The sequence below is a fragment of the Melospiza melodia genome, chromosome 6 (assembly GCF_035770615.1).
Source record: "Melospiza melodia melodia isolate bMelMel2 chromosome 6, bMelMel2.pri, whole genome shotgun sequence".
Taxonomy (NCBI): domain Eukaryota; kingdom Metazoa; phylum Chordata; class Aves; order Passeriformes; family Passerellidae; genus Melospiza; species Melospiza melodia.
Genome location: NC_086199.1, coordinates 18,086,590 through 18,099,337, shown reverse-complemented (window position 1 = coordinate 18,099,337; position 12,748 = coordinate 18,086,590). Strand labels below are relative to the sequence as shown.

Sequence of the window (12,748 nt, the reverse complement as noted above, 5' to 3'; positions counted from 1 at the left end):
TAGCTGAAAGCATCAGAGTTTTTTCTCATTTGGCTTCAGGACAGCAGTCCTCAGGGGGGTTCCTAGCTAGCACTGGCATTTGCAGGAAGATGCACTGCTGCTGACACCATTTGTAGCACTACTTACAGAGCTGCCAAGTCCAGACGAATACTTGATAGAGGTTTGTCTTGTGCTGGATTGTACACTCACTGCTGGAGGGCTGTTTGGATTTTGTTTCCCTTGCTTTTGCCTTCTCTCTCTCCTGACCTCTCTTCTACCCTGCCCTCCTCCAAATCCATCCATCTGCTCTTGTCCCTCACTTCTTTCCAACCGTGCTGGCAGCGTGGGAGGTAGCACACCCCTACCTCCCTGTTCAGTTCCTCTTCTCAGCACTACCCTTCCCACAGCCCCCGACACCTGAGCCCATGTCCATGTGTGACAGGACTCAACAATGAACTTCAGGAGAATGAAAAATTGAGCAGAAGAGCATTACAGTGAGGAACAGGAAGTGCTGAGGGGAGATTAGAAGTGATTGACAGGGCAAGTCCCAAATATGGAACCATCCTGCTTCAAGATTGGTGACTGTGTTTGTTCCAACACACTCATTGGCAGCAGAGCTATTATCAGCTTTATGAGGCTATTTATAGAGAAACTGAATACAGAGAAACCCATGAAAAATTCTCACCTTTCTCTTCTTGAAATAAGACTAAAACCAATAGATCATGCTAAAACTTGTTTCCCTAGCAATAGATTGGTAATTCTTGCTCCTGCTAAAATTGAGTGTTCTAGTTCACGCAGGTCTCTGCTCTGCCAAACAGGAAGCAAGTGCTTTTGGCTCAAGATCTTGAGGTGTAGAGATGACTTTATGAAAAAGAGTTCCTGTTAAAAGAAATTACTATACCATTGTTTTTCCTCACTAGGTAACATATAGAAAAACTGATTTTTTGTCAGTATGGTACAAGCACCAAAGAATAAACAGCTGCTCTCAGGCTCTCTGCAGATTTCACCCTTCAGTGAACAACAGACAGATTGAATATGATGCTGCTATTTATCCATAATCTTCTTTTTACAGCCTAAACCAAAATTTCTCATTACACCATTATGTGCTTTGTATGAAACAAGTTGTTTAGTTTTCCTCAATAGGAAGTGTCCCAGCATTCCAGCAACATTTAGGAAGAGTCTGAATCTCCCACCACAGGTTTTCAGTGTGTTCCTCTTCAAAGTACTCACAGGATGATCTAGGGTCAGGGATTTTGCTGGAATCTTCCAAATATTCTGTCTCACAGAGTCAGAAAAGAAATTCAGCCAATGGTCTCATGGCCAGACCAGATAGTCAAGGAAACCTAAGTCTTGGAATTTAGCATAAGAAGGCCTGTGTACAAAGGGAGGGATTTTCTTGTTAAAAGAAACTTCGGGGTAAAACAATCAAGTGGCAGAGACAAGAAGCAAAGATTCGTGCTGGCCTTCCTAGAAAGAAGCTATCTACATTGAAATATAGTTAACACTGGCTGTCTGCCAGAGGTACAGCCTTACAGTGGAGTGAAGGAATTTATTTATCATCTCAGTCATGAGAAGAGGACTTTAGCAGCATCACTGACTGGACATCAGGCTAGTGGCATGTCCCCCAGTCTGACTATTGCATAGGAACTATAGAAAAATACTTCCAATTCAAGCAAACCTCATTAGCATTTCAATTAAGTGATAATTTCTCAAATTTTCTGTGCAACGCCAATAAAAGTGAATCTTTCCATGTGGAAATGGTCTGAAATCTTAGTTAACTGAAGCTATACTATTTGCATAACCTGAGGATTCAAGCTACTTTGTGGTCTTAAGTTCTTACATACATTAATACTCTTAGTTAAAGTGAATGAAAGGTTCCCAATACTTTAAAAACCTATTCTGGAACAGGACGAAGAATACATATAAAATAGATGGGACAAGATTAATCTGTGTCAAAAACATTTTCCACAAGGAATAAAAAGTTGCTGCTTGAAACATATTTATTCAGCATAGGCATTTTTATATCCTTTTATTCTATATTCTTTATAATATACACATTTTTCTTTTACACTTTCAGTGTATTAGTCAACAGAAGCAACCCTTGTCTCATTTCTTTGCTTGTCTGTAACTTGGATTACATGCCATTAATCTGTCAATACAGATGTGGTCAAATCGATCAGCGCAGCCCAGAGAGAATCTGCTGACCCTAAACCAGACATTAACTGAAAATTCTCGTGGCTCCAATAACCAGATTTGCCTATAGCTCCCTAAACCATAGAAGGTCCTTAGAAACTTAGAATACCCTAGAATTTCAGATACCTACTTATATGTGGCTGTTTTATTCTCCAACTAAGTCATACTCAAATGGTGTAATTCAGTTGCCTATACCACAACCAAGTGTGAGGTTATGGGATAACCAAATTGGCCTGAAGCTGTGTTCCAGAAGGGCAGAAGTCTATTATCTACCCTTATGTCTATTATCACATATACCAGGCCTATACAAATATGTCAGCTACCTTAAAGCCCCTTAAATATGAGCAGATGCCTATTTCTAGAAAACTGAATCAACAAAAAAATGTCTGGTAGCAATGAAAAATTCAGGTCACAAGTCACATGTCAGCTCATCATTGTAACCCAATAAACAGACTCTATTTCCTATGAAGACAAATCAGGCTGTAGGATCATGAGGAGGTGACTCTGAGGTGGTTTCTGCAGTTGTCATGGTTGCTGCTACTCAAGGCCTCTCTGCCCAATGCTTTCCTGTGCAATCCAAACTTAGCAATGTTAACATTTAAGTGATCGGTGATAGATCTGGGTTAACCTAGAAGAACATCTTTGAGATATTCCTGCTGCTTCCTGCATTTCAGCTCAGAGCTTCTGCAGTACCATCTTTCATAATTCTTTCAATCAATGAGGTCTTTCACACACAGTAGTTAGTGACTGTCTTTTGTTTCTCTAAGATGAAAAGCTGAAATTTGAGAGGTTAAAAGCCCTGGACAAGCTGTCAGTATGTATTTTCTGTTTTCAAATCACACTAATATTATTATATTGCAGTATCAAGTAGGAAATCATTCAAACACCCTTCAACAACATATCACTGAATCTTCAAAAACTCAGTGGCACAAGTTGAAGTTGCCAAAATCCAAAATCCTCATCCAGTAAAGTCAGTGGCATGTTGTTTTTTCTTCCCAGGGAAGAAAAGATGAGTCAGTCCTGCTGAGATATGAACATATGGCTCTAACAAACCTAGGTACTCAAAGCCTGGTGCTTAAGGCACTGTGATGATCCTGTAGAACAGTGATACCATAATAACTTGTATTGCTTTCCAAGAAGATTTTTTAGGGTGTTGTTTTTTGTCATCCTCTGCTAGCAAAACAGTCTATTGTCTTCAGCAAAAAAAGTATCACACATTCTTGCATAATACACAGATTACTAGAAAAAGAACTGAGGCAATTTAAAGTTCTATTAAATGCATCCATTTGGGGACAAAATAGAGGAACAAAAGGAAGAAACATTAAGCATGTTTCTCCAATGAAAGACCAGTGAAATAAACAGATCATCATCTAAGATAGATACTTAATTCATGAGCTAAAAATATTTTGTAATATGTCCATGAGATTATTTGTAATGTGATTTAGTTTGAGTCACAGAAGAGCTTGATACATGCCTGTGGCACCAATAGAGAACACAAAGATATTTCAGGGATTTTTAAAATATGAACTATGATATATGCTTACTTCTAAAAGTCAGAAATAACATGTGCTTGAAAACAGTGAATTCTAGTTGAAGGCAGACAAACTCATCTTTATGTCTACACATTTATTTTCTTTTCACTGCATTTTCAGCCTTACCACAGGTACACTCTGTTCATTCAGCATTTTCTGCACTTCTGTCAGCAGATTTGACCCTGTCACACTTTGTACCCACTCTTCTGTAATCCATATTTCCTGAAGCAACTTATTTTGTCTCTCCCTGTCAGGTCTTTATATCTTTTCAAATACCTTCTAAAATTTCAAATAGTAAACTCTCACAAAATGCTGGAAATAAGTAAGTCTAGATTTCAAAAAAGAAATTGAACCACACCCAGATTTTGCAACAGATTACTAGTCCTTTTCAGGACTCCAGATCCTAAGTGCAGCATATTTCAATCCCTTTCATATATGCTATATCTCACACCTCTTGTCACAACTCCAGTTTCCAGCGGGATGTTTCCTTTACATTTTAAAAGCATAAAAATAAAACTAAGCCAGGCTTGTGCATTCTCTTCCACCTTTTTATTCTCTCATATAGATTTTGATAACATATTCTATCACCCTACTAGCTGTTATTTCAACTTCCAACACCATGATATACCCACATTGAAATTTCTACCCTAACCTCAAAATTGCACCAATGTTCTCCTATGCTCATCATATTTTAGGACAACTGGATAACCCATATTAACACATGTACTTGAGACATTTTGCCAATAGTAAGATTTGTAATAGCATATGGATTGATTAGCAATTAAAGAAAAAGATGATATCTGAATTATTGGTTTCAGCATTCCCAAACCAAGGAAACAGTCCTTAAGTTCTGTGACTCACTAATGTCATAACAGATACATAGTTCAGTTTTGAAGTATATTTTTGTTTGAATATTCTGAGTTGATATTTGATTGTGAGAAAAGCAGTCCAGAAAGTAAACTTGGAGGATAATAGTGATCCATGGACTAAAAAGGATTGGTACTACCACAGTGAAGTACAAGGGTGTAGGATATATGCTGTTCTCACCTGTTATTTTATCTCATTGGGGTAACCAGTGAGAACTGCATGGCACATCATTTATGAAAGTCAGCAGGTTCATCATAGAGCAGGTTTCCCATTACATAATAGACAAACTACAGAAGTATGACCAATGTCTCAGGAACTGGGATATAAGCAGCCTCTGTTTGACAAAGGCCAGGTCCCAGGATGTTTTTAACTCCTACAGAAAACAAAGACCAGAGATATTCCTATGAAAAAGGTATTTTAAAAGGTATTATTTAGCCTTTTGCTGAATGTCACTTCTTTTACATAAAACTTCTATATAAAAAACAGACACCTATTCAGCATTCATATTCTCTGCTTTGGCCTTTGCTATTACACTGAGATTATTATAAAATAAAGGTTAGGCCCTTGCATCACACTGAGGTCTTTAATAATCAACCTTGAATACTAGTGTGTTGCTTATCCCTTTCTTATATTGACCTCTTCATTTTTCCCTTCGCATTTCTGCACTCCAGGTGCTTACCCTATTTAGAGCACAAAATCTAGGGCCTCTGTTTTCCCAGTAATTCCAGGCACTCCCTTACTCTTAGTAGCCTGCAGCAACAACACAGTTCTTTAAAAATGAAAAATTGCATTTTGCTCACACTGAAGTGAGCGGTAGAAGTCCTAGCTCTGGATAAAAAAAGGAGGGTAAGAATTAAACTGTGTCGCCATCTATATGCACTCTTCTGTCTGAAGCTGATATAGTCCACACACTAGCTACATAAATCCACATAAATGCCAAAAGCTGAACAAAAACCTGCCCAATTACAACTGGTATCATATATCTTCATCCTAAGAGCAAACTCCATCACTTCAGGTAGCATCAGTTTTTTCAAGAGTTGCCCAAGGGACTTTTCTGTCCAAAAGCCATTAACAGATTACTCTTGTACGTACATAGCAAAAAAGAGCATTGGTATTCTTCACTGAAATCAAAAGCCTGTCCTAACCTCTCCCACTGATGACAATTCTATTGCTCTTCCTATCTTAGACTTACAGCTTCCTATTGCCTTTGATTTTTTCATTCCCTTTTCCTCACACTACAGATGACGTCTCAATGATCCCCTACCCTCCATATTTCTTACCTTGACTAGAGTTCAGTCTTTCTTCACTACTCTGAGAAAGCTACTGTCAAGTCTTTTGCTCTGCCACTTTCTTACTACTAATTTAACTTTTCTGAATCCTTCATTTTACCATTACCAGGGCACCCTAAAGACAACAATGAGAAAACTAATAGCTGTCTGCTGTCTTTCTTTCTCTCCTCATAATTAAATTGTATCTTTCTATCTTACACTGGCATCCACAGTACTCATCCATCTTCTCTGCAGATTCCACATAGCCTTCAGTAAAGTTCTGATTTTTTTATTCTCTTCTATTTGTTTTCCAAACTCTTCAAATTTTCCACCTTACTGTATTTGGCACTATTGTGCCTACACCTTGCACTTCCAGGTGTCCTCCTTTTTGTCCAGTTTATATCCTCCTTCAGATATCTCATTTAAATAAACTCCCTGCAGTGTTCTACAATCCACACTTACCAGGCACAGCAGTCCCAGTCTATCAGATGGGGGGGTAAGTAGCCAATATGATTTTGTGGCACAATTAGCACAGGGTCAGGACCCTCTGACCATGGGTCATTAGCAGGGATCAGACCTAATTTTTCATACATTACATCTTCCCAGAACAGCCTTCATCTACTGAGCTAGTAACAAGCAACTTGCTAGTGCAGAAGGATATTGTCTAACTCACAGTTGCATTCTACTCCTTTTTACATCTCTCCTTGAAAACAGAGGACAAAAAAAAGCACCTTTATTCTACTCATCTCTGCCTTTCTAATCAACTTTACCTTCATCATTGGTCTCTTCAAACAAAAGAACAGAAAAAGCAGGTACTGCAGCAATTTGTAACACTTCACCAGCAGCATCAATTTAATTTGTACTGAGCATGGATGTTGAAGATTTTTCAAACAGTCATCAAGGGATGGTCCAATCTTGATACCTGATACCTGCATGAAGGCATTTGAGACTCAGCTCATTGTCCCACACATAGGTGTCCTTTGCTACTTGAGGTGTCTCAGATCTGAGAAATCCCAAGACCAGTGACAAAGGACCTGTGGAAGATTTGAGCTTCTCTAAAGCAGCAGCTGGGGAATATCAAAGGTATTTTGGTACTTCTAATGGGGCATAAATGATACTAGTTTCCTCTAGTTGTAAAGTGCAGAGACAACCTTATTTCTTAATTGATGCGATCTGTGTATGATGACAGGCTGTTTTGCTCCCTCCTAATTGTTTTAGCATTTAATTGCAATGCATAAGCTCTTCTTTCAATAGCAGATTTTAGATTGCTCCAAACAAGTTAATTATATTTCACAACACCCTTGTGCATTAGGGATGTATTAATATTCCTGTTTTCCAGTCTAGGAAAAAGGGAAGACAAGAAAGGGTAAGTGGCTTCCTGAAGGTTAAACAGTAAGTCAGTAGCAAAATTTGAAGAGGAACTCCAGACTCTCAACCACAGTTTTTATTTCCCACAGACCATTAACTCCCATGCTAAATGTAAGGATGGTAATAAATACATGATTGTAGAGTTTCAAACTGCAAACAGTGCATTTGTGAAAGGATGCAGGAACTTGAATGCAAACTTCAGAGTTCCAAAACTTTAGTGTTGAGGTAAACATTGAGCTGGATATCCAAAAAGCTCTGACAATCCATATCACTACAATGAGAGCAGAAACTGCAGGCACAAAGGAAAAAACAAGACTGAATTCCATTTGCTCCCTGCTATGAGCATCACAAGACATCCTTCCCTTGAAAAAGACATCTCATCCTCACCCTAAAAGATAGTCACACTTGGGGATAATTTCTAAGCATATTTGAAGCTGTCTCATCTATATTTTTTTCCTACAAAGAAACACCAATTTTAAGCAGATAATTTTCAGGGGAAAAAAAATTTATATTTCTGTAACATCCAGCTGTCTCAGACAGGATGAGGGACACACTTTGTTTTAGGTACTATATAAAAATACATGTGCAAAGACATGAGCTAATTCAAGCACAGAAAACAGGTAGGTATAACAAACAGCAGGAGGATTGCAAGAAAGGAGAGATATGAACAACAATTATGAGAACTGAAGTCTTCATGTGCTGCTATAAATCAAATCTTATATTCTGGAAAGTATAGATGAGATTTACACCAAATGTGAGAAGTGACAATAAGATATTGGCAGATCAAATGTTTTCTGATTGAGTACATACATGCTGATTCCACCAGTAACACAAAATAGCAAGCTTGTTTTTTAAAATGTAAGACCAGGTACTGTGATAACATTTATTCCTACTCAACATGTCCAGTGCTCCCTAAAACATTCTTGAAGTACCTGCTTGGGTTTTTTTAGTAATTTCTTAACCTATTCATTCACTGAATATGAATTACATGGATATTAATCAATATATATCAAATTCTAGGGCATATTTCACATTGGATTGTTGAGGCCAAGTCCCAATGATTTCTGTGATTTAGTTTGATCTGTTTGTTAAGGGGTTCATATAGTTTGATTGCCTGATTTAGTATGAGGACTTCACTGTAGGAATCCAGACTTAACACTTCCAGATTTATGAAATATTTGATTTATATATAAAATACACTCAGCATTTACATGCAACACAGAGATATACTTTATGCCCAAGACACATGAAGATAATACACAATATGATAAAGTCACAGTTTCATCTCCAAGCCCTGCTTGGACCAGTTTAATGGCTAAGAGATCAGTGTCCCATCAGCTGTATGTCAGACCATTCTTCATGTCAATTATATTCTTTTAAACACCTTCTCTCCACTCTCCAAGTCTTTGTTGACTTTGTGGCCAACAACCTCTTCCTATGGTATATTGATCTTTGATCTGATGCAAAGTGAGAATACCAGTTCTATGCCAGAAGAGAGTCACCAGCAAAACCTAATCTATTTATCTATGAAAATATTTATAGTTCAGTCAGCACTATGGCGTTGAGCATTAATTCATTTCAATTACTATCATTCTGACCTGGGTTCAAACCAGCAATATCATCAATTCCAAGCCAGTCACATCTCCAAAAAAAGAATCCCAACCTTTAGAAATGTGGATAGTTTCTAGAAAATATTGCCTGCAATAATCAAGTCTAAACAGTCTTTGAGATGCCATAGCCCTCACTTATGTCCTTGCTATCTTGCTTGCCAGGAGCATCAGTTGATCTATTCCAAATACTGTTAGCACAAGTTATCAGTTACCAGACAAAAGTATGGAAACTGCATGTTCTCTGGCTGACAAACAGAACAGGGCACTGTTATAAAATAAGCTCTGAAATGAGCCTGGTATTAGTACATGAGCTGTGCTCTAATACTTAGGGCTCTTTGCATCCCTTCACCCCAACTTTCTACACATTGATTGTTGTATCTGAGGAAAGCTACTTCAGCTCTTCATTCCAGAGATACCACACAGGATGCAAACCATAACATCATTCTTGTATGTGCAGAGAACAGACTATAATTGTGATTGTAAATCAAATTCATTTTAGAGTTTTTAGTTATTTCACATAGATCATTGGTAACATTTATATCTACGTAAATATATTTTTGTTTCAAAAACAACAGAATTCTGATCTACTTTGTCTTCTACACTCATAATTCTTCAGTGGGACTATGTGAGTACAATGTCACTGCACTGTTCCTCTGTTGGTTAAAGGATTGGGACTTTGACAGCTTTTCCTTGCCAAATTGCCTTTTTTCTATTACGCCAAATCTTATCTACTTTCTCTGAGTCTCTTGGAGAATTAGAAAATAACTTCTTTTGCTTCCTTCTTAGCAATACATCAGCATCCTTTCTGTCTACCTAACAAAGTCAATACACTGAGGGGAAATAACTGGTAGGATTCTGAAGTTTTTAGCAGGTGGAGAGGAAACCTGCTGGGTTTGGGTCTTTTAACTGCTACAGTACCCTGATTTTATCACATCAGTAAATTGTGGCCAACCACCTGTTGGATCCATATGCTTTAAAGCTGATTGCCAAGCAAAAAGCTGCACACAGAATGCCATCATACATCCTCCTATGCGCCTTGTCAGAGAAAAGAAGGAAAAAGATTTTTTCATTAAAAGACATTTTGCAATTCATAAAATGGATTTAAATTAAGCTTCAGCAAACACACATTTAGAAAAGCACCTGGGTAGACCAAGTTTTCACCACAAAGAATTTAGACCCTAGCATAAGGAATATATTGTTATTTAAATAATCAAATCTCTGTTAGCACTACTACCCATGTGTTCATTAGAAAGATGAGGGCGGAGGAGGCTGATGTATAGATTTCAGCCTTCACCTAATTAAAGAAATACTAAGGCTTAAAGTAAACCTGAATTGTGTGTACAGCAGATTGTTCTGCTGTATTCATTCTATAACATGAGAAACTGTTTCTAATGTTTCATTTTGTAAATGTGATGGCATGGAGGATGACAGGCAAATTGACCACTAAAACCAAACCTGTGGAATAAAGAGGAGTAATCAAAGCCCATGTTATCACTTCATAATTCCTGCAAGCACTGCTGTACAGCAACTGGCTGCCAGCAGTTCTGCTGCAAACCCGAGCAATGGCTTCAAGTTGTTCTGCTCCTGTACCAATGCACAGAAATATGACACACCAGTGTACAAATTACCAAAAGAGTTTTTTCAGTCACTTCTGTAGGATGCAGATGAACCTCCTCCCCATGTCAGGCAAGGAGAGTATTTGACTATGGTTTATTTTTAAATACTACTTGGATCATCTTATTGAAAACCACTGCACTGGCGTAAATCTCATTCCACATCACACAAACACATTTCCTAAGATTGAGTCCAAACGTACCAATGTAGTTAATCAAACTGTCCACTTGGGCTGATCAGCTGTTAATAGGACACAGTAAAGAGTGTAAAGGTCCCTTTGGGCTCCCTTATTTAATGTGTCATTTTATACCATTCAGACTAAAGCTCTGTCCACACTAAAGGTGATATTGCTGCGGCATTCTGCTCCTGCCAACTAACACATGCCATCGAGGAGCCCTGAACAAGCACTCACATCTGTGTCCACTCCTGTACCACCCATTTAGCAGAGACAATGATCACTAGAAACAACAAAGGAGCCACTGATAAAACAAACAATGCTGTGAGCCAGAGATCACTGACATGCCAGCCAAGTTTGCCTTGAAAATACTCAAGAAAAAGGGAGAGGGCGAGGCAAGAGAGATATCAAATATAAAACTGTAAAACTTATATCTAGAAGAGGTTTTAGCCATGCAGCCACCCAACCCGACATCTCAGCAGCATTTTCTAATGCACTGCTATAGAACTGAGCAAGAAAAACTGAGCAGAGCTCATGGAAAGCAGACAAACATCCAACGCCTCCTCCCATTTGGAATCAGATAGTCTGCTACGAGTCAACAGACACAAGCAATAATAATAATTGTTATTACAGGAGTAATGATAGTAATAGAGAATCACCAACCTTGAGGATCCCAGTTCACCTGTTTTCTTGGAGTCTCAATTGGAAATTTCATCGCTTCCTTTTTGCAAACGGAGTAAAAAGAATTAAATAAATTCCCAACCTTCCTGTCTGATGCTGCAGTCAAACAAATTAATTTCAAATTATAGGGAGCCTGCGCTGTTTGACAGAGGGAAACTGGTGGTTGCCAAGGAAAGAAATACACAAATAAATCGAAGAAGGTGGGGAGGGGCGGGCAGGGGAGTGGAGTGGAGGGGTTTGCAGGCACCCCAGCACAGAGAGGCGTATAAGGGATGGACTGAGGACAGGAGAGAATCTGGAGGAGCAGGAACGGAGCAGACTGAGGTAGGCAGCGGGTCCAGGGCGCTGCTGGCTCCTGGGGAGGCTCCCGCAGCTGTTTCGCCCCGTCCACCTGCAGATGTCAGGGTGGCGGGGTCCCCGCTGCAGCGCGGCCCCTCTGCTGCGCCCACCCGAGGGGGACCCGGGCTGGAGACAACGCAGGCTTGCAGGGATCGGGGACTCGTCCAGCCCCCCACGCCCCCAGAGACACCTCCCACACGTGCACAAGCTCCCTGGCCCCAGCCATCCCCCAAAAATGAGCGCACCTCGGTTCAGCCCCGGGCTCTAGAGGGGCAGCAAAAGTCAGCCATGGGGCGGGAGCCGCAGCAGCGCGGCTGGGGCGAGGCAGGGGCGAGGCCGGGACCACCCCGGCTCAATGCAGCAGCAGCTTGGCTTGGCTCGCCCAGGAGAGCCGGAGCAGGAAGAAGAGAAGGAGGAGGAGGGAGCCACCCTACAGCTTTGGAGGGAATTCACGGAGCCCCTCTCTGCGCTGGCAGAAAAAGGGGGTGGGGAGAGCCCGCGAGTCCCTTTGTAAGAGGCAGTGCGGGTGCCTAGGGAGGGGGCAGGCTCCGGCTGGTACTCACGAGGAATCCTTCCCGGGAGGGGAATGCAGCCTTGTTTGGCGGAGTTTGCAGCCGGAGACACGCTCGGATAAGCTACGAGCAGCAGTAGCGGCGGCGGCAGCACATGGCAGGAGTACGGCAGCATCCAGAGGCTCTGCAGCACAGGGGGAGGGGAAGGGCAGGGGATCGCCCGCAGCCTCTGGGGACCAAGACACGGTACCCCGAAAGCCAGGGGACCCCTGCACCCTTTCTGTCCCCGACCCGCACTGTGGACAGAGACAGACACTTGGCGTCAAGGCAGTGCCTGGCGCAGCGGGGCTGAGAGATGCGGCCAGGCTGCAGGGAGGGGGCAGGAGGCTGGATGTTCCTCGAAGCTGCCCTAAGCTGTCAGGGGCCTTCGGGGAAACGGAGGACACTTGTGCAATAACCAGGCACTTGCTTCTTTCCAGATCTGCATTCTCCCTCCTCTTCCTCGTTCTCCAGGCTTTCCCTCAAACCCAAAACAGGCTAGTAACACCAGAAAGGTCTCCACTTGCAGTTACAATACATGCCCCAACTCCCCTCCCTTAGCCAGGAAAAC

General features: G+C 40.8%; 1 protein-coding gene across 2 annotated transcripts in view; it reads right to left on the bottom strand.

Annotated features, from left to right (window-relative positions):
• KCNK10 (potassium two pore domain channel subfamily K member 10) overlaps nucleotides 1–12,261 on the bottom strand; it is a 54,507-nt gene extending 42,246 nt beyond the window's left edge. Inside the window, exons 1-2 of one of the 2 annotated variants that reach the window (XM_063160153.1) lie at nucleotides 12,190–12,261; nucleotides 11,270–11,327 (exon numbers count right to left, since the gene is read on the bottom strand). In XM_063160153.1, the coding sequence (XP_063016223.1) occupies nucleotides 11,270–11,321 (52 nt within the window). In that variant the 5' untranslated portion in view covers nucleotides 11,322–11,327; nucleotides 12,190–12,261. Of the gene's footprint in view, nucleotides 1–126; nucleotides 274–11,269; nucleotides 11,328–12,189 lie in introns of those variants that run through there. The other variant, XM_063160154.1, reaches the window with a different exon arrangement.
• Nucleotides 12,262–12,748: the final 487 nt, after the last annotated feature.